This window comes from Venturia canescens, chromosome 5 (genome assembly GCF_019457755.1).
Source record: "Venturia canescens isolate UGA chromosome 5, ASM1945775v1, whole genome shotgun sequence".
Taxonomy (NCBI): domain Eukaryota; kingdom Metazoa; phylum Arthropoda; class Insecta; order Hymenoptera; family Ichneumonidae; genus Venturia; species Venturia canescens.
In genome coordinates, this window is record NC_057425.1 from 8306834 (window position 1) to 8330677 (window position 23844).

The 23844-nt window shown below is 42.6% G+C and overlaps 2 protein-coding genes across 5 annotated transcripts in view; one reads left to right on the forward strand and one right to left on the reverse strand.

Annotated features, from left to right (window-relative positions):
• Positions 1 to 17763, reverse strand: hgo (homogentisate 1,2-dioxygenase). Of its 2 annotated transcripts, none has more exons than XM_043418553.1 (8): positions 17734 to 17763; positions 4909 to 5044; positions 4300 to 4436; positions 3402 to 3585; positions 2432 to 2611; positions 2126 to 2349; positions 1819 to 1945; positions 1 to 567 (listed from the first exon to the last, which is right to left on the reverse strand). In XM_043418553.1, the coding sequence occupies exons 1-8, from the start codon at positions 17746 to 17748 to the stop codon at positions 251 to 253; spliced, it is 1320 nt and encodes a 439-aa protein (XP_043274488.1). In that variant the 5' UTR covers positions 17749 to 17763; the 3' UTR covers positions 1 to 250. The 2 variants fall into 2 exon arrangements, with proteins under 2 accessions (XP_043274488.1, XP_043274487.1); XM_043418552.1 differs by lacking the exon at positions 17734 to 17763 and adding an exon at positions 5634 to 5750.
• LOC122410425 (protein bangles and beads) overlaps positions 12007 to 23844 on the forward strand; it is a 19232-nt gene continuing 7394 nt past the window's right edge. Inside the window, exons 1-4 of one of the 3 annotated variants that reach the window (XM_043418538.1) lie at positions 12007 to 12654; positions 12796 to 12895; positions 19926 to 20041; positions 21052 to 21319. In XM_043418538.1, the coding sequence (XP_043274473.1) occupies positions 19955 to 20041; positions 21052 to 21319 (355 nt within the window). In that variant the 5' untranslated portion in view covers positions 12007 to 12654; positions 12796 to 12895; positions 19926 to 19954. Of the gene's footprint in view, positions 12896 to 19925; positions 20042 to 21051; positions 21320 to 22243; positions 22515 to 23844 lie in introns of those variants that run through there. The other 2 variants (XM_043418539.1, XM_043418540.1) reach the window with 2 other exon arrangements.

The following is a 23844-nucleotide window of genomic DNA, read 5'->3' on the forward strand; positions in this document are numbered from 1 at the left end:
TACCTAGTGACTGTGTGTACTCTATTAAGTTCTAAAACTCATTTATTACAAATTACGCTATTCCATTACGATTAAATGATGAAAAACACGAGAGTAAAAACGGTTGTTTTTCATTATTGCATATAGAAAGCACGATTAACCAACAAAAATAAAACAAACTTTAAAAATGCACCATAAAACCACAAATAATAATCGAATTCAAGCTCACGAAGTATTTGATTTTGAAAAATCGGCGACTGAGTTCAATTTATCACTCAAGGCCATTGGATTTGTCGAAATGTTTCTGGAGTCCCTGCCAGCAGAGATTATAATCTTTGTCAAGGCTTTCGGTGCTCAAAGCCCACTCGGTCAAACGTAAACACAATGACGTTTCGAACATAAACGCCATTGTACCATCGGCGACGCGTTCTGGCTTCAATTTACATTTCGATGCAGCTTCAAAACACTGGGCATCCGGTCCATGCGGTGTCATCATGGTGTGCAACGAAGCTCCTCCAGCTTGAAATCCTTCCTCCTTCGCTTCGTAACGACCCTTGATCAAACCCATGAATTCGCTCATGCAATTTCCTGAAATTAAATAACAATTTGTCGATAAGTAACGATACAACCAGAAAATATACAAAATTCTTTTTTTAATTCGCTGTCCTAACGAAAATACTCCTGACTGAAAAATATTCATACTTTTCACTGAATAATTACAGAATTAATAATTATCATTTCAATTTATTCAAATTAAGGCAGGCTTCTATATCTCGACAAACTTTCTTTCCAAAAATCGTTGCAGCTGCCATTTTTTTCGAGTTCCAAACCATTTTGATGTCGCACTGCAACCAAAAGATTTCCTTAAGGGGGGACCCTTGAATAAACAAAATTATTTCTCACTGCCCAGACTGAGTCATCGCAAGAATTCAGCGATACAAACTTTAAATTTTTCCCGTTTCTTTTTTAAAAAATGCTGACCGCAATTTTTGTAAATCCTTCGTTTATCACGTTGAGAAAAAGCACCACTCGAATTTCACATTTATTTCAGAACGAGCAAATTTTTGACACATTCGTTCGAAAAATCGTTCGAATGGTTAAAATGCAAAATCGGTTAATCGTCGATGGAAATTATATCGAAACTCTCTTTTTAAGCTCGATAGTATAGAAAGTTTGGAAAGAGGGGATGAAAAAACGAAACTGATTTGCGTTTTTACTCCACATGATGCGTGACCCTGGACAAGGGAAATTAGCAAAGAAACGGTGCCCACGAGAGGAGCGAATGCGAATAAAAATTCTTTAAGGGGGCCATACTGTTGTTCACGAAGCCGAGGAATGATTGACATTCCCCGGAATCAGGGATGCGACGTTGAATTCCGTGGGTTTTCTCTCCTCGATTCCAAACCGAGCCATGCACACACACACACACACACTCGCCCTCTCCCTTTTTCTGTTTCGCTGTTTGTCGGAGTTGTACCGTAACGAAGACACGCTCGAAGCCGCTTGACCGAGCCCCTTAAGTGGTGACCAGTGGACTTTCGTGTGCCTCGTAGAGGGAATTAAAAAAAGAGAGAAAAAAAAATCCCTTTCTTTCAACGCAATTATACAGGATCGATTTTCACTGTTTCGGACTCTCGTAACGGAAAACGTTACTTTTTGTACCGATCGCGTGAAAATGAACGTTGGCACTGAATCGTGATGATTCACGTTGTTACGACGATCGCTGCTGTCGAGGGAAAATCGAGCAAGTTGCGAATTGCGAACTCGGCTGATCGGAATTTGGGAACTCTCGTCGCTGGTATGGCGCATCGAGCTTTTCGACTTTTAAATAATACTCACGGTGATAGTACGGCGGACGAAAAGTGTTCTCCTGCACAGACCATCTCGGAGGAAAAATAACGAAATCGGCGACGGCGGTTCCGGGTTTGGACGACGGGCACGTCAGGACTGTGAAGATGGATGGATCCTGAAAAGAGGCATCGAGAATTTCGATGACACGAAAGCCGCGAGAAGATCTTCAATGATTCAAAAGAATCATCAGACTCGGGAATACTCTAGTAAATAAAAATTTAGTAAACCGTTTTTCTCCGAGCCGAGAGTTTCGGTCTTACGAGCAAAGCTCCGTAACGACTTCAAGGCTACTTACGCAATGGTCAAACGAGACGGAATTGATGACCATGAAACGTGCCAGATCGTATTTGTAGGGGACGTAATTTCCGTGCCATGCGACAACGTCAAACGGACTGTGCTCCTGCGACGCCTCGAAATACTTGCCTTGATACTTGCAACCGATTTTGTAAGGGACCTCGCGATCCTCGTACCAGGCAACGGGAGTCAGGAAATCTCGAGGCTGAGCAAGGCCGTTCGCTCCTGAGAGAGAGAGAGAGGGAAGGAAAGAGAAATCGTTTGAAAGAAGATTCTTCGCTGGGCGAGAGATCGTTCGCCTGATTACCGATCGGTCCAAGAGCCGGCAGTTGAAAATGGTTGTCATAAACTTCGAGAACGTAGCCTCTCGAGGGGCCGGAAACCCCCACGGAGAACTTCATTCCCTGTTGGATCACGCAGATCTCGTCCGGTTTGCATCGGATCTTGCCGAACTCGGTAGCGATTTCCAGTTCTCCGAGCTGAGGCACTGGAATCGTTGGGGAATAAAAATCTCGTTGGTAAAACGGGCGAACCTGATTTTATGCTAAAATATTATAAAAACCGGAGTCCGCCGATGCTTGTTTCGTGTGCTTATGAATGCGCGTTTATTTTTATCAGTGAAGCAAGGATCGAGTCTCCTCACTCGAACGCTCATTATTCACGAGGGGAGCACATTTTTTCTCAACACTTTATCCCCCCTCGAAATTCACAGCTTCCTTCTTCCCGATACGCAACGACCTTGGTTGAGGGGAGTCCTGCTTTAGGGAGACAAACAAATCGAGCGTTTTTCATTTTCATTAATTTTTCTTTCATATTAACCGAGGGAAAGCCGAAAAAAATGCGAAATTCTATATTACCAGCACGTTGAAGTGATATTCTTCTCCTTTAGAAGGCTTATTTTAAAACTCGCTAAAAGTATGGAATCTCGCAATTTTTTCGGGTTTTTATAGGTTCGTATGGAAGGAAAATATATATGAAAATGGGAAAAGAATTTGGAATTTTTGTCACTGACAATAATTACGATCTCTCCACGTTGTACGCAGCTGAGAAACTTGGCGCCTAAACCGTGTACAAATTAGTATTTCTCACATGAAAAAAACGTTTTTGTACTCTTGAAATATCCTTGAAACTATACCGAAAAGTGCGCGACGCCGAGTTATTTTCGTCTATCAATAAACGCTCCCGAAAACAATCGATTTTTTGTCTTTCTAAAGCGGGACCCCCCTTAAAGAATTATACAGAAGCTGTACTCTCGTCCCGAAAAAATTGCTCTCTACCGATGAGGAAATCTCCATCGGCGTTATAAAAGGCTTTATCTCCCATGGAAACGTTGCACAGATAAACGTGAATCTCCGCTCCATTTCGCAAACTCGGATCACCGGCCCCACAAATCGTATGAAGACCGTCCACAAAGTCCACGGTTTCTTGACCACCAGGCAACTCGAATGCTCTCCAACGAAGCTGCAATTAAATGGATCACTCTTACCACGGCATACGCATGTACTCGGCGCTTTTTATTCTTCCATCAAATCACCCTGATACACACGAGAAAACGTGAATTCGCGACAATTTAACGAGCGTGGAATGCTAACCATTTCGAGTCCGAGTTTTGTTGCTTACTTTACTGGCTGACGCTGCTCGGACGTATTACAATCAAGCTCTCAATGTGCACTTTCACGTGCTCTCGGAAACGTTTCTACTCTTACGAGCTCGTCGCATCTTTTTCTCAATTTTATTTTACTGCGACGTATCAAGAGCTTTCTTCAAACATGCAATTTTTGTCGCGTGCTCTTCGATTTTATTCGTATATTTATAAAGGTTAAAATTTTAATAGTTTTTTCTCAACTTTTGAGTCGAAAACGATGGAAAAATTGAGGTTTTCATTAACTTTTCGTACAGCCAATGAAAAAATACGTTTCTATTTGAATTTTTGATTTTAACTGGAGTGACAGAAGAGATCGAGTGCTCGATTTTCTTGTTTTTTTCACGAGTTTTCGACGCAATTGGACGAATCCGTTTTTCATCGAATCATCGCTGACTGACTGACCGTGAAAACGGTTTCGCGCTCCACGCGAATTCGAAATTCAATTTTCAGTTTTTCCGGAATTTCTAATTTCGATTATTCCTTAACGATACGATGAGCTTTCTCGAAGGAGATTAGTACGTCGAGCTTACCGGATTTGGATCAGGCAAAGTTTTGTCCCAATCTCGTCGAAGCCTGGACGCTAATTTCGGATCATGTTTGTAAGGACCGTGACAAACGGATGGTCTCATTCTGTAAAACCACGTCCTCTTGTTTTCTCCTCTCGGCGCTGCAATTTACCAATCACTTCAAAATTACACGCCGCTTCCCTCGATCGTTTGGGCGCAGGTCGCACGCTCGTAGTGCAAATATGTACATGGACAATAAAAAAAAAAAAAAAAGAAAAAGAAAAAATGGTACAAATCTGCACGCTTTTCTAGTTTTATGATTATTAAGGCGGTTTCCTACGCCGGGGAAATTGAGGAATGTACAAGGTGCTCCGAAAACTTCATCAATCTTTTCATTTTTCATCCAATGTCCAAACTCGAGAAGCAAATAATTTTTCCTGCTTTTTTGATATTTTTTAATGAAAAAAAAGTTCAAAAAAGTTCAAAAAAGATCAAAAAATTTGTAAATTCGAGATTAAACATGTTTTTTTATACTTCCGAGGTCCCTCTCGGGACACCCTGTACATCCGTACACTTTCAAGAGTTCTTGAATGACGTACCTCAATTAACGTTGAAAGGCAACAATTTACTTACCGGTAAACGCCGTGCCGGACAGTTGTTCGGCGTAAAGACCGTACGGACACTTTTGCGGTGTGTTCTGAGCGGCCGGAAGCGAGCCCGGGCAACGAGGATCCTCGCTGGCGAATTCCCCGCCGAAGCCCGATAAATACTGCAAATTAGTTGGCTATTAGCATTAACGCTTTTATTCCCGAGGGCCTTAAAACTGGCGATATCTCGCGAGCGCTCTGAATTTAAGGGCGCAATTAATCCGCGCGCCGAGTACAAAGTTTGAGTGAAACTTTTCATTTTTTTTCAACTCCTAGACGAACTTTTTCCCTCAAAGTGGGTCATGCCCGTCGATTCAGAATGCGAGTTCGATGTTCTCGCGGTTTTCCAGGCCTCGAGAAGTGAACAAAAATCTTGGAAAAATCAACGAAAGCACGAATGAATTAAGTTTTTTAATCCCATATAAATTCTTCGAAAGAAATTTTAATCACTGGCACATCGGTCAATATTCGGATCACTCAAACCTCAATAATGTCCATCCGATTATAAAATCCGCAGAAACAATGAAAAAACAAATCAACGAGTAATCGATTAACGCAATTACAACGTCGAATTGCAAGAAGACCTTATCAGGACCGTAATCAGAATCGACACAATCGTCGCTCGCAACGACTCGATCCGCGTGAGCCGCGAGTCCGCTCGATTGAGCGCGATTTTTTAGGATTTTTACAGCGGTTTTACGAGATGCGCACCTTAAGATTTTCCATCGCGTTGTGATCGAAGCTGCTGAGCGAAGCTCTCAACGAGACTAAATACGGAGGAGTGATATCGGGCGGGGGGATTTTATAGCGAGAGAATACCGGACGACCTTAGATTCATTGGCGGTGTCAACAGGATCGTTGATGATAATTATAAATTCAAAAACGTGTTTACTCCGACGCAGAGACGCAGGTCGCTCGACCAATGGGCTTGAGAGGAGCCGAAGGCACGACCGCGTTGCCTGACCGCTCGGACGATCACGGCACCGGTTGATGCTCCGCCCTTTTTTTCTCTTCTTTTTCTCCCATCTTAAATATTTTTTTATCTTCGGCTCGTGTGTTGAAATCACTACGATTTATCGGAATGTTGCTCGTGCGACGAGCCTCCGAGGGACGAGAGTCGGGAGCGAATAAGCTCGAGAAAATTCCAGCGGCTCATATAAGCGTGCGTCGAAAATATGATGTTTCCTCACTCCGTTATTACGAAGAATCGCGCAGCACGCTCCTGCCGCGACGTGTATCATTCGGGCGACAATGTTAAACGTTCTGACACGCATTTTCTCCTCGGGACTTTGTCATTTCGTCAAACACTCGAACGAGTGAAACTCACGGTGCGAGTCCTCTTTTTTATTCGATGCGAAAAACCCGAGCCGCTTTGGAATATCGAAAGGAACGTTTATACGAGGCAGCGAAATCCTGATGGGCTCATCAGCTAAGTCATTGTCGTTAAGGCTGTGCAATATACGACGTTTCGTGCCTGCGACCAGCCTTTTTTCCTGGCTCCCTGCTAACAAAAGACTCGCCGCTGATCATCCGTTGATTTATCTCCCCTCGCGACTCTTCGCATTTTATTTTCCCTCCCAACCACAGTGCTGCAATCATTTCCAAACTGGAAATCTTCGTCGCAGAAGCCTTTTCTAATTACGTTGGAAAAAGGACTCGTTTCCGGAGAGCCGCTGACTGCAGTTTGCTTTTTCGAGTCGCCATAAAAACACGGGTAATTGGGAGAACGAATTCCAGGGGAAAAAGAAAGAATCGTTGAACGTGACTGAATTGAAGGTTTGTCAAAAAATCGTAATCGATTACTTCGCTCGTATACTCTCGGCGTTAATCTCGTCAGCCAAATATTAACCGGTTGTTATAAAATCGTGTTGATTTCGTCACGAGTGAATAAATTCTGGTCACTAGGATTAGAAATGGCATAAAGTGGGTTTAAATCAAGCGCACTGTCCCGGACCGAGTGACACAGTGAGTAATTTAATCGTGAAATAATTCACGTTGAGATTGTTCGTTGTAAAAAGTCACGCGACGAGTGCACTTGCAGGGAGAGCAGGAGACGTAATTCCTTATGGAAATGCGGTGGTCCTTGCTCCAACTCTTTACTTCGTCCAGTTCCACTCGAGCGTCTCTCACGCGCGAGACGAGGATAAAATACGACGCCGCTCTCTCGGCTGCTCTTATCGTTTGTTCACAGTTGAAAGGGTCCGAGAATCGAACCCGTTATTTTCAGACTTATGCAACATTTGTATTCGTCGACAAGAACCAACTGGTTTTCCGGCTCAACACAAACGCGAGCGTGCACGACCAATTTTTCTTCCCCGCTACCGAAATTCACTTTATTATCATTCGGAAATAAGTGAACGGAGACTTTTAATCTAGCTCGCTTCATCCTCGCGGGGTCGGCGAACTCGAGATTACCCGAAACCGGAATTTTTCCAGTGACACGAGATCGGAATAAAATATTCTTTCTTGTGATAAACAGAAACGAATTTGCTCGAGACAAAAAGTCCGGAAAGAAAAACTTTAGAACGTCACTTGTTTTGATACTCTCGACATTTTTGTATTTAAGGAAACTCTCGCTGGAGCGATGCTCAAGTCTATTTCATCTCGGGGCTTTGACATAACGCAGATTTTATTGTTCGATAATATTTAATGTATTTCCGGAGAAAGGTGGTCCGCGGATGCGGAGCATTCCCAAGTCCAATATTTCAGAGTCGACGCTCGATGGTCACGCCGATGAGGGGGACGCGGAGGATGGAGCGAGCACGAAGAATTTCGCGAGTTTTCACTTTTCTTCTCGCCGTTTATTCGTAAAAAAAGGAACGTAGTTTAGCATTAAATTAAACATCGCGTGACAAAATAGGCTGTAAAAATGCGTTGATCCTTCCTGCTTTCGTTGACCTAATCGAAGGAGCACTCAGGTTTCAACGCTTCGATAATTTCTGATTGATCGAAGCGCTCATTAAATCGTAGCAAATGTTATAATTATAGCGCGAGAAGCAATCGCGAGTGAATAGATTGGACCGGAACGAGCTGATAAAAATCTCCGTATCACGGAACGAGAGAACGTCAAATGTGCTTTGGTCAAGTGGCTAAAACAGGTCCACCAAACACGAAACTTTTTTGCGCCTTTCTCTTGCAGGGTGGTGCGAATTATTTTTCGTTGTGGGGCTAAAATTGAATGAAAAGTGAAAGGATCCGTCGAAGGGGTCGTCCGAGAGCTGCCAAAAGCCCACAAAATTTCCCCACCGAATTGTTCCAAGTTTTCACGACATTTCTCAATTTTTCTCCCCGCAAACTATAATCGATCAACAAAACAATTGGCCGTTTCCAATAAAAAGCTTGAAAAATCGACTTTATTTTCGAAATATCGGTGCACACATTGTCTTGAATTCTGATCGAGCCTCATTCGACGTAACTTCCTCGATCGGAGCATAATTAGAATTGCATCAGAGTTAGAAACCCGCGGCATCGTGGTAGAGCAATAACAGCCAAGAAAGAGAGTGTAAAAGAGGAAAAAGAGACAGAGGAAGAGCGAGAGAGAAAGAGCTTTAATACGCGAGTGGGGAAAGACCGGCGAGGAGCCGCTTTACAGTTAGACGAAGATTGCGCCAAGAGGGGAGAAGCGAGGAGAAAAATAAAGATGAAGCGAGTGAAAAGATTCCTCGCGAGAGATGAGAATCTTTCTCAGCGATGTGTGCGTGTCTTGTCAGAGTTTAACAGGCACTGAAGCACCACCAGAAACACCAGCTGATGAAGAAAGAGGGACGTTGAAATCTCTCGATCTTTTTTCTTCTCTCGTGCGAACCACGGACAATACGACAAACTTGCATTATCCTGTGTCTACATGGGCACCATAAAAAAGTGTAAAAAATCGTTAAGACGAGCTTTCGACCTTTCGAACATCTGTCCTGTCTCAGGAATGTTTAACTTGTCGCGGTTGGACATAAAAACAAACAAAACGCTTTCACGTGCTCGAATCTTTTCAGTCGTTTTTCAAAGACGAGTGAAATTTTAATAGACGACCGAAATGGAGATTCTTTCGAGAAATTTTCTCGGAGATTCGCCCCAGCTGCACTGATTTTCGACCGAAAAAAATCGCAATTTGCCCACTTTCTAGGAACACGCTTCCGAAAAACCGGATCCTGAACCCCGGAGCTCGATCACGTTATTGGAAAAGGCTACGGAGGAACAAAATGTCGATTGACGACGATTTCCAACGTCCACATCTCCCATTAACGGGATCCTGCTTTAAAAAGTCGAAAAAATCTATTGCTTTCGGGAATGTTTCTGGATGGACGGAAATAACTCGCCATAGCGCACTTTTCGGTATTGCTTCAAGGATATTTCAAGAGCACAAAAAAATTTTTGTTACGTGAGAAATGCCAATTTGTACATCGTTTATGAGCCAAGTCTCATTCTCGAAATTTCTCAGCTGCGCGTACAACGTGGAGATCGTAATTATTGTCAGCAACGAAAATTCCAAATTTCTTTTCCATTTTCATTTCCTTCCACACGAATCTATGAAAACCCCAAAAAATGGCGAAATTCCATACTTTTAGCGAGTTTGAAAAAAAACGCTTCTAAAAAAATTCAGAAGTTCGCAATTTTTTCGGGTTTTTATAGGTTCATATGGAAGAAAAATATATGAAAATGAAAAACAATCGATTTGTTTGACTTTCTAGAGCAGGACCTCCCCTTAATAGACGTTCAGCGACTGGTCAAAGTTTGTAGTTGAACCAGAAGATTGAGGAGGCTTTCAGGCCCTCGGATACCGCAGAATTCCGGAGTTCCTGAGCGACTCGCCGCGAGGAGGATTCGAGAAAGGAGAGGAGAGAGCGAGACGAGATAATAAGCTCGAGATTCCTGGCGAAAAAATAATCCATACATGCGAGAATGACCACGCGGATGACTCTCTGAGAGAAGATTCACAGGAAGAATCCTGCAGCCATCTTGACCCAGATCTCTCGATGAAAGAGGAAGAGAGTTTCGTACACGAGCCGATCAACATCGACGACGCACACACATTCACGGATTTGTGTATCGCTCGACCTTGCCGCTTCAGGACATTTAATATTTAAATGCAAACGTTCATGAGGCCGGATAGAAGGGGTATATTTGCACACGCTCGCAACAGCATTTATCCGCGAGGGCGCGCATATCCGTTGAGTTACGGTATCGGGAGAGCCTCGATGTGAATCCAGAAGGAAGGGAAATAAATCGGAAGCTTACACGTCGGATCGAGGGAAGCGAAATTGATGATTTTAAAATTCCCAGCACGTTTTCATTAATTTGCTTAAAGCAGTTCGGCCGTTCGATCAAGTACGGTAAAGGCCCACTTTTTTCCGGTAAATGATAATTTAAGGTCCCCTGATAACGATAACCACAGTTCCGAAGCCTCTTGGGGGACAAAATTTCGAATTATTGCATTAACAATTTCGAGTTTTTAACCCTTTGGGAGAACTCGCAATAATATTAATTGTGGAAAAATTGTATACACGGATGTTCGAGCTTCAGAAAAATTTATTTCGCGAAGAAAATTTATCGCAGATTCCATTTCTTTAAAAAAAAAAACATTACCTTACGGGACTTTTAAGAAAGAAAACATGAAAAAAGCTTAGTTTTTGACGCGTCGGAAACGAGAGCTTCGCTTTTTTTTAACGATTTGACCATTCCTTTTTCTCGGTGGCATTACACCGATGTAAACTTTCTTTCGCGCGATAAAAATGTTCCCTAGGTTATGTGCGTATTTAAAGTGTCCCCGGTACCGGCGTTTCAATCATTAATTAGTCAAGTAGAAGTATAAATTTCATATTTTATGATATTTTTAAAACATTTTATTGCATTCTTATGATAAAAATATTCTCGATCTAAATGTTTATTCATTTTATTAATAATTTAGAGTTAAAATTAATCAACATAAAGTAGCTGCAAACTTGACTGGTCATGGAACGGTCGAACTACCTTCATTCGTTTATTGGAAAACACTCGATATTTGATTGGTCGATGGAGAAACGAATGATTTTTTTCTGATACTCAGCGCTCCGGAGATTCTTCTCTGTTACAATTTTATTTAGCGGTCGTTGGATCCCCCGATTCAGAGTGCGACTTGAGCTCGAATATCCGCGTGTTTCCATCAGCAAAAATGTGTGCTCCGTTTTTATTCTCCTATCAATCTGTTGCACTCTCGGATATCCGTGTTCAGAGATCATCAAGCCGAAACCACGAAGCACGCGGTACTCACGCGTCCGCGCGCTCCTCGAAATGATTTATCGTTTTATGGGGTTAGACAAACTGGGAAAAGGTGACGTTTGAACACGCTGTTTCGTGGCCACTCGGATGGCAACTCCGGAATTTTTTTTACACTTAATCGAAAACTTGAACTCGTTAGATCCTCAGATAAGTATGATTAATCGAGACATTTGGAAATCCTTTGATTGATAGTGTCCAGTGAAAAATCCGTTCCTTTGTTTTCGGCGTTTTAGTTTGGTGCGAGCTCTAAAATCATTGTTTTCGAGTCTTCAAAAGTGATGCCCCATGCCTGAAGATTCCGCTCGGAAAATTAGATATTCCGTGGAATTGACGACGAGACAAAACGTAGCTGCAAAGGAGACAAATGATTGCTGAAATTTCACGAGAAATTCCTTTTTAAATTGACCCAAAAAAACGTTTCGAATCCAGTCGAGAAATCAGGAAAACGCAAAACCATCATTTCCCCTCGAACTCGATTATCCCCAGCGAATCCAGCTTCGATAAAGTCGCGTGATCAAAATTACCGTTCCCGAGGAATTCGATTCTCATATTTGTCAGCACAGTCCACAGTTTCCCGGAGTATCTGCGAGACTGCGAGCGTCTGAGCAAAAGTGGACGAGTGTCCCTGCACAGAGGAGAGCACAAGGTGCGTATAATTGTAGATCGTTCGACATGGAAGAAAAAGGAAGGAAGGAAGGAAGTAAGTGAGTGAGGAAGGAGTTAGTCACAAAGTGGTGGAAAGGGAGCGGAGAGGGAGGGCAGGATCGGGGAAACGGCGCGAGAAAGCCCATGAGGTTGAATCGGTTGGCGAGTCCCGACAGTTGGTAGAGTTTCGAGGCACCAGCAGGTGAAGCACAGACTCGTTAGTCGAGGAGCAAAGTGAGCACGAAGAAGCGGCGCAGAGGCGTTCGTTTGGCCGTGTGTATCGTACGTGCTCGGATGTAGAGTTTGTGCAAACAAACTCGCGGGTTTTAAGGTGTGCGTTAATGCACATGAGCGCGGTAAAACTGACTGACGCTCTTCTCGGAGTCCCGGTCTGCCGGTTTCCGCACCTAGTTGCCGGTTGCGCGAGTTCGTTGTCCGACCTGTATCCATAAAGCCGCGCGATAAATCGCTCGCGATATTTGCCGATTATTCGCCGAGCGTTTTTGCTGCCCGGTCGGTTAAGTCCGGCCCGGAAGCGGCCGGTCGAAGGTGCTGCGGATCTGGGAAGGTCTCTGCGAATTAAAGCATCGTGGCGAGTGGAATAAGCGAGTAAACGTTGACCCGGGGACGGTGGAGGAGGAGATGAGCGGAAGAAAAAACTGTCAGATGCTATCAATTAGCGGCCCACATTCGTGAGGCCCCGCTGGGACCGCGCGCCAACTCGCGCGTAAATCCGGTTTAGCTGGGGAAAATTTAGCCTCTGTCTCTCTCGCTGTTGTACCAGAAGCAACGCAGCCGGAGATAGAACGTTGAATTTTGTATGTGAAATCGCAGCGTCGTAAGTACTGTTATTACGTGTGCGCAGTTTGTAAATCCCTCGGGACGAGGACATTCGTTCGACGGTTTATTTTTTATGCTTAACTCTATGGTCGTATGTTTACGGATTTTTTTCGAATTGCCAATGGACCATTGAACCAAGGCTCGAGTGCGACGAGCTCGTTCTTTCTATTCGCCTTTTCCTGCTGCTGCTGCTTCTTCCTCTTCCTCTCGTCGCTCGCTCGGATCGACTGACTTTTCAGGTACGTTAGTTCTAACTGGATGATGAATAAATATTGAGAGCACGACCGATAAGCTTCTCTTGCAAAACATCCGGTAAGCCGAATCTCTCTCCCTCGAATCACACTTCTCGTGCGTTTTACATCTTTTCACCGTATTCAAAATTCTCATATTTTCACGTGCCGTTTTCGGGGCACGGGCTTTGAATTTTCGATCAAATTAACCCTGTCGAAGTCCCGGATACGTGGAAAGTTAGACGAAACGTTTTCAGGCCTGTCGATTTCAGAATTCGAGAGAAAATTTTGCGAGCAAAGTATCGAGAGGCTGCCGTAAAACGACCATAATTTCTCTTTGATATTTGTACCCTGGAAAGCCACGTGCTGCCAAAATTTTACAGTTTCTCATGAAAATATTGCTTCACCGCCAACGATCGTTGGAAAATTCGTTATTAAAAATAATAAAAATAAAGCGCGACGAAGATTTCGGAAAATGAAGAAAGATAAAACGACGATCCGTTAGGCTCACAAAATTCACGTTATTTGTCCAGTCAGCTGAGACGTAAAATCATCTTAGCTGTACTTCGCTCAAGCGATCTCTATGAATCTCCAGCGTGAAGTAGGTTGCCAGCTCGCGACTCGATTCAACAAGCAACACGTAGCTCGAGAATCATTCCCATTATGCTCGCACACACGCGTTTCTAACCGTTCAGTAGGACATCTCTTCAAGTAAAGCATCAAAACACTTTTTTATAAATAATACTAATGCTGCACAAAAAACCGTTATGAATAATGATTTCGCGAGGGAATATTTTTGCTAATCAAACTTTTATAAATTTCTTTTCATTTCGAAATTCACTCAAACATTTCTTTGAATGAAACAGAAAATTGGGTTTAAACAGATTAATTTTTACGAAAATCTCTTAATTCGGGGGGCTTGACTACAAGGAAGTGGATCTCGGTCGTTTTCTTAGAAAAAAAATGTCCGAAACTCGTGTCGATTTGACAGTAGCTCTGCTCAATTTGTCAAAAATAAATTAAGCCCAAAAATACGATTTTCTATAATAATTTATGATTTGGGACTGTTTGGAAAGCAATGATATTTTCCTGTCCGAGGATTACTCGCTTTGTAGACTGTTTAATTGCATTTTGACCTGGAGCTCGCAGAGCGAACGAAATAAATGATGGTAACTTGGCGAAGCGTGGTATAATGACATGTCGAGGGGAGTGGTCGTTGCCTTTTTTCCTCTGATTTTTTTGCATTTTAGGCCTGAAAAGGCATCGACCGAGGAAACGTGGGTTTTGAAATGCCACAATAATAACAAATGAGAAATAAATCCGAATATGAATGTATTCATGCGTAATTACTCGCGATTCGCGAGCCTTCGCGGTGACACTCGGAGCCTCCAGAGTAGCTCGTTCCAAAAAACTCGTCGAAGCCTCAAAAACGAGTTTGAAACTTCCTGCCTCCGTCCTGACGTCTCAATATCCACGAATGCGTTGATTTTTTTTTTTTTTTTTTTTTTTATCCTGACCGAAAAAAAAACACTGCACCGCTACGATAATTGATGACACTTTTTTTATTGCAAATTCTCTTTCTCTTCCGTTCGATGCTCGGGATGTACCGTGAGAGTGTAACGAATAATATGACGCCCAGGAAGCCATTTTTCCTCTCACGTGCACGTATGTGCACGGGCTCGAGAGAATCGACCTGACTCCCGTACGATGAATCGAGAACGCAGCCTATATTCGATCATTCATTCGACACGCTCGTGTCTCGCGAAACTCATCCGATGCTCGCAAAATTAAAGGATTTCAAGACGAGCATTCATCTCGACCGTCGCGGAGTGTCTTCAGAAAATTCAATTTTCTGGATTGACATTTTCTTTTTTCGAGCTTTCGAATCCTCTTGAGATCGTAAAGTAGAAAAATCGTTTTCAAGTTTGCAAAGGTTTGGGACTGCCAAGTACACACTCGTTTGTATGAGTAATTAAATCGCGGTCGGCACGCAACTACGACATATTTGGAACGAAACGGCGCTCGTCGATTGCACGAACGATCCTTCGTTTCTCTATTTTTTAACTTTTCGTTTTTTACTCGTTTTATTCGTTCTGGCAGACCAGAAAAGAGAATCACCTACTTCGGCCGTCTTTCCCAAGTGCTTCGATGTGCTCAGCGGACTTGGGATCTGCAAAAAAAAACAAAAATTTCTGCACACCGTTTCGATCGATGAAAAAACCGGGAGCGACTCGTCCGAATTTCCCGTTGAAAAAGAGTCGATAAAAGAGCTAAACACGAAAAAAGAGCAACACGAAAAATTCTCCGATCTCGGGAATACTCTTGAAACGTCGTTGAACGAAAAATTCACGTTACGAGCAAATCCATGATTTTTCCGCTTATAAATCACCGATTGACGGCTCCGAAGCCGCTTCCAGAGGTTAATAAACGCGCGTTTAGTTCTCGTCGGTTATTAGCCTCGAAAGTCGAACAATATCGCGATAAAAAGCCGAGCGCTCCGGACGCGTCGATTTTCGTTGGGATTAATCGAAATCTTTTACTACCCTGTTTGCTCGCGAGAGTTTCAATCGATTTACTCGATAACGGTTTTAACCTCAATCCTCCTTAAAAAATTCAATAAACACACGCGTTTGTTTGAAAAATAATTCATGCGACTTGACTTTTATCCTGAATGATTAACAGCGTTTTGCAGCTCGTTGAATTAGCGTCAAAATGATCATTAAGAGCGAAACGATTGTTTTTTCTCCCTTCGAAATACCCGATCGAATGTAATCAGCAAACAAGTAGAATGATTCGAAAAAATGCATCATTCCGCAATCGGAAATAATGACAATAAAAACCGTTCGGCCTTCACCCGCGCGCAGTGACGCAGGACTCGTCCCGCGACGTTTCTTTCCATCGTGAAATTACTGAGATTTATTTCAGGCATCCTAAAACTTAAATCTTCCAGGCTCACTGTTATTACACAAATAAATGAATGAGTGACATTGAAAAAACGTACATTCGCGAGGAAAAATCATCGCGAGGATGGGCCGGGGTCGTCACACTTGGAGTCGCTCCGCGCGCGAGCTCCCACTAAAACAAGTAAATCCAACTCATTAAGGAGTAAAACGCGCACATGCGCACGTGTGCGTCTCCCTACGGCGAGTGTCGCGTGAGTTTCATGGGCCGACGAACTCTCACCGACGATCACGCACATGCGAGATTTTTTCCTTATTCTTTAGTAACAACTGGCGACGTGCGCAAAAAATTTGTCCCGCGACGTTGGTCGTGCGGAGCTACTCACTCAGGTTCAAGGTGCACTCGCGCACAGTCGTGGCAAATTCGTTCGTACGAGAACAATAAAATTTGTTGACAATTAGCAGAATCGTCGTGTACTTTGATTGCGATAATCGTTCATCAAATTCTTTAACGTTACTCGCTCACCCTCCTCGTTGACGCTCTTTTTTCAGTGACCAAACAAAAGTGACGAAGAAAATTCGCCAATCGTCCTTCACCCACTTGATCAAAAAGCATATCGCTGAGCTCACGTAACTGGATATTAAGAGGATTTTTCTTCCACTTACTTTACCGGAGAAAGGATCGCTAATATTAAAATAATGTCTCTGACGAGAGTCGCGATACTTAGCGAGAGCGCAATAGCGAAACAGCACGACAAATGCGATCTGAAAAATATTCAGAATTTCAGCTTTTTTGAGCTCTCGTGCGTCTGCATAAATTTTTCACTCGGGTAATTAATTGAGGAGTCCTTTTCATTAGTCGGGATTGCTGGAGGGCTCGACGGATTAAAACGGCGTTGGAGCATATTTTTTGAACTTTGATTAAATTTTCTTTTCTTTATTAATCGTAATTAGGATAATTTGTGGGATCGAATATCAGAAGATTTTTTTATCGTGGATTTTCTGTTACACTGAAATCGCGAGAAATCGAAGAACGTCGTGCGATGCATTTTTTCATTGAAAATTGAATTTATTACGAATTTTTCTGCAAGAACAAAAACTACGTTTTCGACATGGCAAGTTCGAAATTTCTGGAGCGTTTTCTTCTGGCGAATGAAAGAATGTTGAAACGCCGTTCGTGCATCGAGTGCTGCGACTTCAAAAATACATTTTGAAGTTTTCTAGCGCAACGTGAGCGTGTGCGGCTCGAGAACAAAACCGATGCACGGAGAAAGGCGTTATTTACCTGCTTTTATAACTTTATTTTTTCGTTGCTGCGAGTAACGATCTTTCCGAGTGTTAAGCTGCTCATCATCGTGATTGAGTCTGACGATCTCGGTCTTAATATGCGCGCGATCTATCGCGTCAAGATGATCAGCCTTTTTCTCATTTTTAACGTCCATGAAAAGCATAATAATATTAAAACAATTTGCAATCGCGTGAAAAGTTGCTCGTCACGATAATCGTGAAAGGGTTTTCACGATAATTACTTCGACGCTCATACAGAAGGAATTGCGAGCAATAATTTGCGAAAAAAAAGAAAAAACACGTTCGGTCGCCTACTGAGCGAGGCCGATTGGCTCCCGGCGGATTAATCTTCTGCACTCGACCTTGAGATCTTCTCCAAGGAAGAAGAGCTCCCGAGGATAATTATTCCGGACGCGCCGCGTCTCGACTTGTCTCTAAAAGGCAACTGGACGTAAAAGTAGCGAGAAAGAAAAATTTTCTCTCTTTCTCTCTCCACCAACTCAACTCGAGCCACATTTTTCTATGCGCGTGTGCACATTTATTTATTACACGTACGCATCCCGACAATTTCACCTCCGCATGCACCGCAGGAGCATCCGCGAGCTTCTCCAAAGAAACACAATTCACCATGCAGAAATCCACTTTCGCGAGCATCGCTACCTGGTTCAACCACATGGAAGTCCTTCCTCGGTCGCCCCGCTCCTCCTTAAATTCAGTGCTTTTGTCTACGACACGTCACTCACCGCGTTATGCACGTCGCACCTTTGTATCTGGAGGAAAATAACAAAAAATTGTTCTCAAGACCCCAGCAACAACTTTCCCGTGGGAAAATCCTTCCGGGAAATCTGTCACCGATCGAAAACGCGCACCAATAAAACCGCCTCGAAACCAATACGACGACGGCAAAACCTTGGAGCACTTTGACGTTCAAAGAAATATTTCGTCGATATGCGACTAAATTTTTTGTCACTTCGAAGCATTTTCAGAATTCAGCTTCCTTGGAATTTTCGAAATTTGCTTGCTGGAGCTCAAAAATTTGGAATGAGTGTGCAACGAAATACTTTGATGTTTCAACGAAAAATTATTCTCGGTAACGAAACCGATCGAAGCGGTTTATCTTTGTAAGAAAATGGACAAATATTCGCTCATTTTAATTATCCCCCGTTTTCTACCTTTTCCCCAAATTCCCCACGACTCGACAGACCACATTCTATCTCAATGAAAACGTCAATAAAATTGTAGGAAAAAGCCAAAGAAGGTGATAAATTATTCGAGAAATTCGTGTCCTCAATTAGCACTGGTAGTAAAATTCATTGATTTATCGAAAGAGAGATGGTGGGAAAAAGCTTTGCTTCTCGCGGAAGCAAAAGCCTCTAAACGTCACTGCAACCGTTGCGAGCTGTGAGACGTTAGGCTCGATCGGTTTTTATCGTCATGGGAATAGAAAATATCCAACGACGAATATGAGACATTTGTTGTGACATAACGATAGAAATATGAAATATTACAGCGGGAATAAAAATAAAGAATGGCATGATTCGGTGAAGCAACTCTTGGCTTTAGTCCAGCGTTACGCGTCAAGGCACAATTACGTATTATATTTACAACGAGCTCGTAAAATGTAAAGAAAAGTATTTTTATTGACAGATCGGACTGATCGGTCACACGAAATTGTAATAACGAGTGTGCTCGGTAAATAGAAGCAATTTATCAATTTTCTCTTGGCCGGTTTGAAGCGAAGAAAAAACTATTCATCGCGCGCGGCCACTGTTAATGGAGACCGCACATGAAACAGCCAGGGAAGCAATTGCCGTTGAATCTTTTTACTTTCCAAACGCGCTGTTCATTACAACGAACATAACGACTGAAAATTTTTTCGATTTAACGATTCAAGCATTTAGAGAATATACGCAAAATACTTTGTTTACATGCGTGCATCAAAAAACGTTCCTTTCACCCCGCAATCAGGTTTTTACGTCCTCCGATCGTTCGCACGAAAAACCGTCCACTCAATTATCGTTTTTCTTCTCCCTTTCTCTCTGGCACTAGAATTTAACGGCAGAGATTTTCAGAACTGTCTACCGAGGATCGTAAAACATTTTCCCCTCCAAATGAGTCGATTTTTCAAAAATATTTTGTTCCAGGTTCGAAAAACTTTCAAATTTTTCTTCCCGTCCCCCTCAATGCTCAAGTGAATTTTCAATTGATCAAAAGTTTCGAAACGACTCGTCAAAGTTTAAGGCGATGAACAAAAACGAAGAGTTTGAACTTGGCTTTTTTTTCTGGGAATCCATAAAGACGATGCAAATGGATTGACACAGTTCTTATTGGCACTCGAATTTAACGATTCGAATGTTTCGTAATTCACATGAATCGTTAAACAACTTTTCACGAAGACTAACATTACTCGTGTGACTACAAAAGCGTGGCATTCTTATATCCATTGGACTCGATAGTTTCGTAATAAATTCAGTCTTTTGTTATAATGGTAACGTTGGGTAATCCGAATTTGCACTAAATTGGTCTTAGAAGTTTGGTAACAGAGTGGATCGAAACGATCGTTGTGCTCGTCCAACGAGCGAGTAGCTTCCAGGAACTTTCGTATTATAGTAATGGGCGAATTACGATTATTGCGCCTTTCGAGTCGAGGCTCGATCAGTCTAGAGACAGGTGTCGGTCGTGTTGCACAAATTACAGAACTGGATACGTGTGAAAACGAGCTAACGACAAAATAAGTTATAATTGCACGCCTCAATCGATTCTGGCGTTAAATTCAGCCTCAATTTCGTCATTTATTTGATATTTTTCAATTACCCTCAACAAATTGAGTCATTTCACGACTTTTTTTACAGATGACAATCGCTCTGATGTCGCTAATGAAATGGCCAGAGATCGGCTAGGCTCTGATTACTCGGAGAATATGAGCGACGCGACCACCTGCAGTTGCACCACGAATTCCATTGACAAGGTAAAACTTTTCAGGGGTCCTGACAATCCTCATTTTTTCTTCGTCTATTGATTTTTATTCCAGGAACTTTGACCTGCGATTCCAGAAATTTTCATTCCGCGCTTGTTATCGCGTTTTATTTTCTTTGAAAGTGTGTTCTAGCAAATGATCATTGGCGGGATTTCTTGGTGCTAATTAGCGGAATACTGGATCGGGGTGTTGGATTTTCGAAGCACAGTGTTTGGAAACGAGCGTGTTTTTTTTAAATAATGGATGAAAATTTGAAAAACTAATTTCGTACGGTTGCGCAGAGCGAAATGGAGGGTTCGTTAAACGTTCGCGTGTCCCGACCCGCGTTGTTTATAAATTTTTATTGCCCAGATCGGATCGGCTATCGCCGGCACAATCCGGGGCTTTCCTCGCAACCGGCGAAACTCGAGAGCAGGCGTTAATCGCGGGAATTTGCGCGTTCACTTTCGTGAGAGGGGCGATAATAATCTTGCGATGAATCCGCAGCGATGGAAAACTAATTGTCGATCCGGCTCGTCGAGCAGAGTCGCAAAATACTACCGCCTGCGCATAAACGATCAGCGAGTACGGAAAAAAACGAAAATTATAAAACTAGAAATTCCCTCGGTTTCTTCCTTTTCGCGATTCTATCGCGCGGAATAGAAATCGGAATTGGGATCTTTCGGCTGAAAAATCCCCTGCGCGTTTTCTCTCGAACAAGTCCCGATAATTCTAATCGCAAAGGTGAAGATTCGCACTCGAATTCAATCCCCGATTCTCAATTGAATGCTCCCTTTAATCTTTCAACAATTTCACATAAAAAATAATCAGCATTTTCATCATCGAAGGAGTATTGGAAAGTGCAAAGCAAAAGCGAATCTGAATAGCGCCTGAGAATTCCTCGCAATAAACAACTGAAATAGCATCGTCATTGGAAATCGTCGCGCGAGCTCCATAAATTCCGTGATTCACCATTGAATTTTGAGATTAAAAAAATGAAAAAGATAAATAACTTTTTTCAGTGCTCACTCCGAAGTTGCGGAATGTTTCACGAACCATTTTTCCTACATCCGCCGGGGACGAGGCCGCGGGATGGAATATACATAAATCCGATGAGTGCGTTCATCAGCGAGCCAGCCCAGAAGCCAAGGGACACGGGAGAGTCGTTTTACCTGCACAGCCCTCACGATCTCGTTTACACGAGGATAACGCATCTATTTTGCGACAGCGAGAAATCGAGAAACGGCGAACGTGGCGTTATAAACGAGAGGAAGGACGAGACTTTAACGGGTAAGTGGCACGTCCCAGATTATATGCGGAGAAGTCGTTTTTTCTCTCTCTCTCTCTCTCTCTTTATAGACGTTTAAGTCGTGAGATCGAGATTTGTCGTTGTTTATACCGGTCAAGTATCACTCTTCTGCGCTGCTCTTTTCTCTGCTCACCACATCCTCAATAAAGAGAATTCATCCGCCCAGGACGACCTCGATTCCGTCATCACGAATCATCGCGCCTCCTTTCCACGACACGTCCAACTATTTTCTATATTTTAGTTTATTCGTCGGTTCCTCATTTATTCCACATTCCGATGGAAGCACTTGTTTGGAGCCCCGAGAAAATTTGGTCCTCGAAAAATCCTCGCTCAAACTCAATTCCTCACGAAAGCAGCCGTCAATTTTTTTTTTTTCATGAACCACGACGAAATTTCGTCGTGGTTCATGAACCCTGGAACGACTAAAAATCTTGGCAGAAAAAATATGAAGTTCCATGTCGCGGAGAATTTGGTGAAAAAATCCACATGCTCGATCAACTTTTCGTCTAATTCGAACGACTCTCATCAGAGTGAGCCTGCTACTGCTCCAGTTTCAGAAGTATCAAATTTCAAGTTGTTCCCAAAATCACATTTTCATCGAGGTTTATGAATTTATGTACTGCAATTGACACATTTTTCATGGACGCACGAACGCAGGCGCGCACGAACGTCTCCGTTTACGAGGAATCGTATCAAATCGTATTTGTTTTTATCTCCGAAAAAGTAGCTCGTACATCGTGCTCAGGTACGATTTACAATTAGCGCGAGAGGCTTATCCATCAATTCTTATATCTAATCGTCGATTCTAATCGTCGCGAGCGCGGAGCGTCTGTGCTCGTTGGCCGATCGGTGCTTCACCCGTAACGAGCCCATTCGCATTGTCAGTTTCTTTCCGGCATCTCGTATCGACGGTTAATCGTCCAATCTCGCGCACATAAAACATGCATGCATATTCACTTATATCAGACAATTCGTGAAGAGCTGAAAAACAGAGACGCTCATGCGGACATAAAATTTCAATACTTGTGACCGTCGCAGTTGCCGGTAAAAGCGCGTGCCGACCGAGACTCTGTTTCATCAATAATTAATATCTCGATAAATAATTAATCGCATACAAAAATCTGGTACATCATCGTCTCTGCCTGTGGGTTGCATCCATGAATCGACAACAGCGTGGTACGACGTGTTTTGTATTACTCAAACTCGGGAACGCAAAAACAAATGAGAATTAATGAAGATTGGAGTGGGATTAATGGCGATGAAGTTTGAAGAACGAGTACGAGAGAACAAAAGCGTGAAAGTTCGACAAAAAATATCATTTCGATGAATAAAGAGCCGTAAAGGTCGAAGTGTAACTCGAGAGGGATATAATGATAGCTTTTTTTATAAATTAAGGGGGAATATCAGTGTGACAGGCTGAAAAACGAGGTGTGATTTGGATTTTTTTTTTTTTTAAAGGGCTCGACCAAATTACTTGAAATTTGGTGTATTAATTATTCAAGTAACGAAGCATACGAGGAAATTTTTTTTTTTTACTTTTGGTACATTTTATTAAGCAGAGGAGCGCTCGCAAAATGGCGTCCCAAAAAAAACTCCCCGCGACGGTTGACAGCACAAGTGCCACAGCAAGCACCTGAGATAAAAAATTCAAGAAGATTATTAAATTATAATAAGGCAGCTATAGCAGCATCGTAAGAAATTTGAAAATTTTGATCAGAATAAAAAATGGTGGAGATTCAAAAAAAATCGAATTTTAGAGAAAAATTTTGCAGTAAATTGTCAATGAAAAAAGTAAACAATTTAAAAAAAATTCTGCGATGCAACGACAGCGATAAATTTTCTAAAGAGTTTAAATTTCCTCACTTTGAATGAAGTCGGTCGGACAAAATTTGACAGTCATGCTGTCAACCAGGTCAAAAAACACGCTTTCGAGAAAAACGCGTTTTCAGTTTTGAGGGGATAAAATGTAATGACGCAACTTAAATATCAATACAAAACAAGTTCTTGCCGATTAGTCTGCTATCCCTGCGGGCCATACAGAAGCTGTTTTGCGCCCAAGCTCTTTTTATTTCACACTAATATTTCGTCAATGGTTTTTTAGACTCGTCATTAGTGGCCGGTGAAATTTCGGAGAATTTAATGTCCTGTAATGATTCATTGTTGCGTCTGAAATTTGAGAGCATCACAATAGACACGTAAGGATCGTTTGTCACTCGGATGCGGGCATGAAATAACAGTCAAAATGGCTGAGAGAGGCAGAAAAGGCTGGTTGACGAGCAGCGTCGATAGCGCCGTTAATAAATTTCCTTTTTTTCTTCCATTATTTATCTCCTCGGTGCAGACTCGCTCACGCGCGCGCGCAATACAATATTAAAGTGGCGAGTGCAACAAATACTCACAAGCTGCGCGTTCGCGGAGCGATGATAAACGCGGATCGACTCACGGAAAAACCGGGTTAAAGAGTCTTACGAGCAATCTTCCGTAAACCCGTTAAGCCGTTATGGCG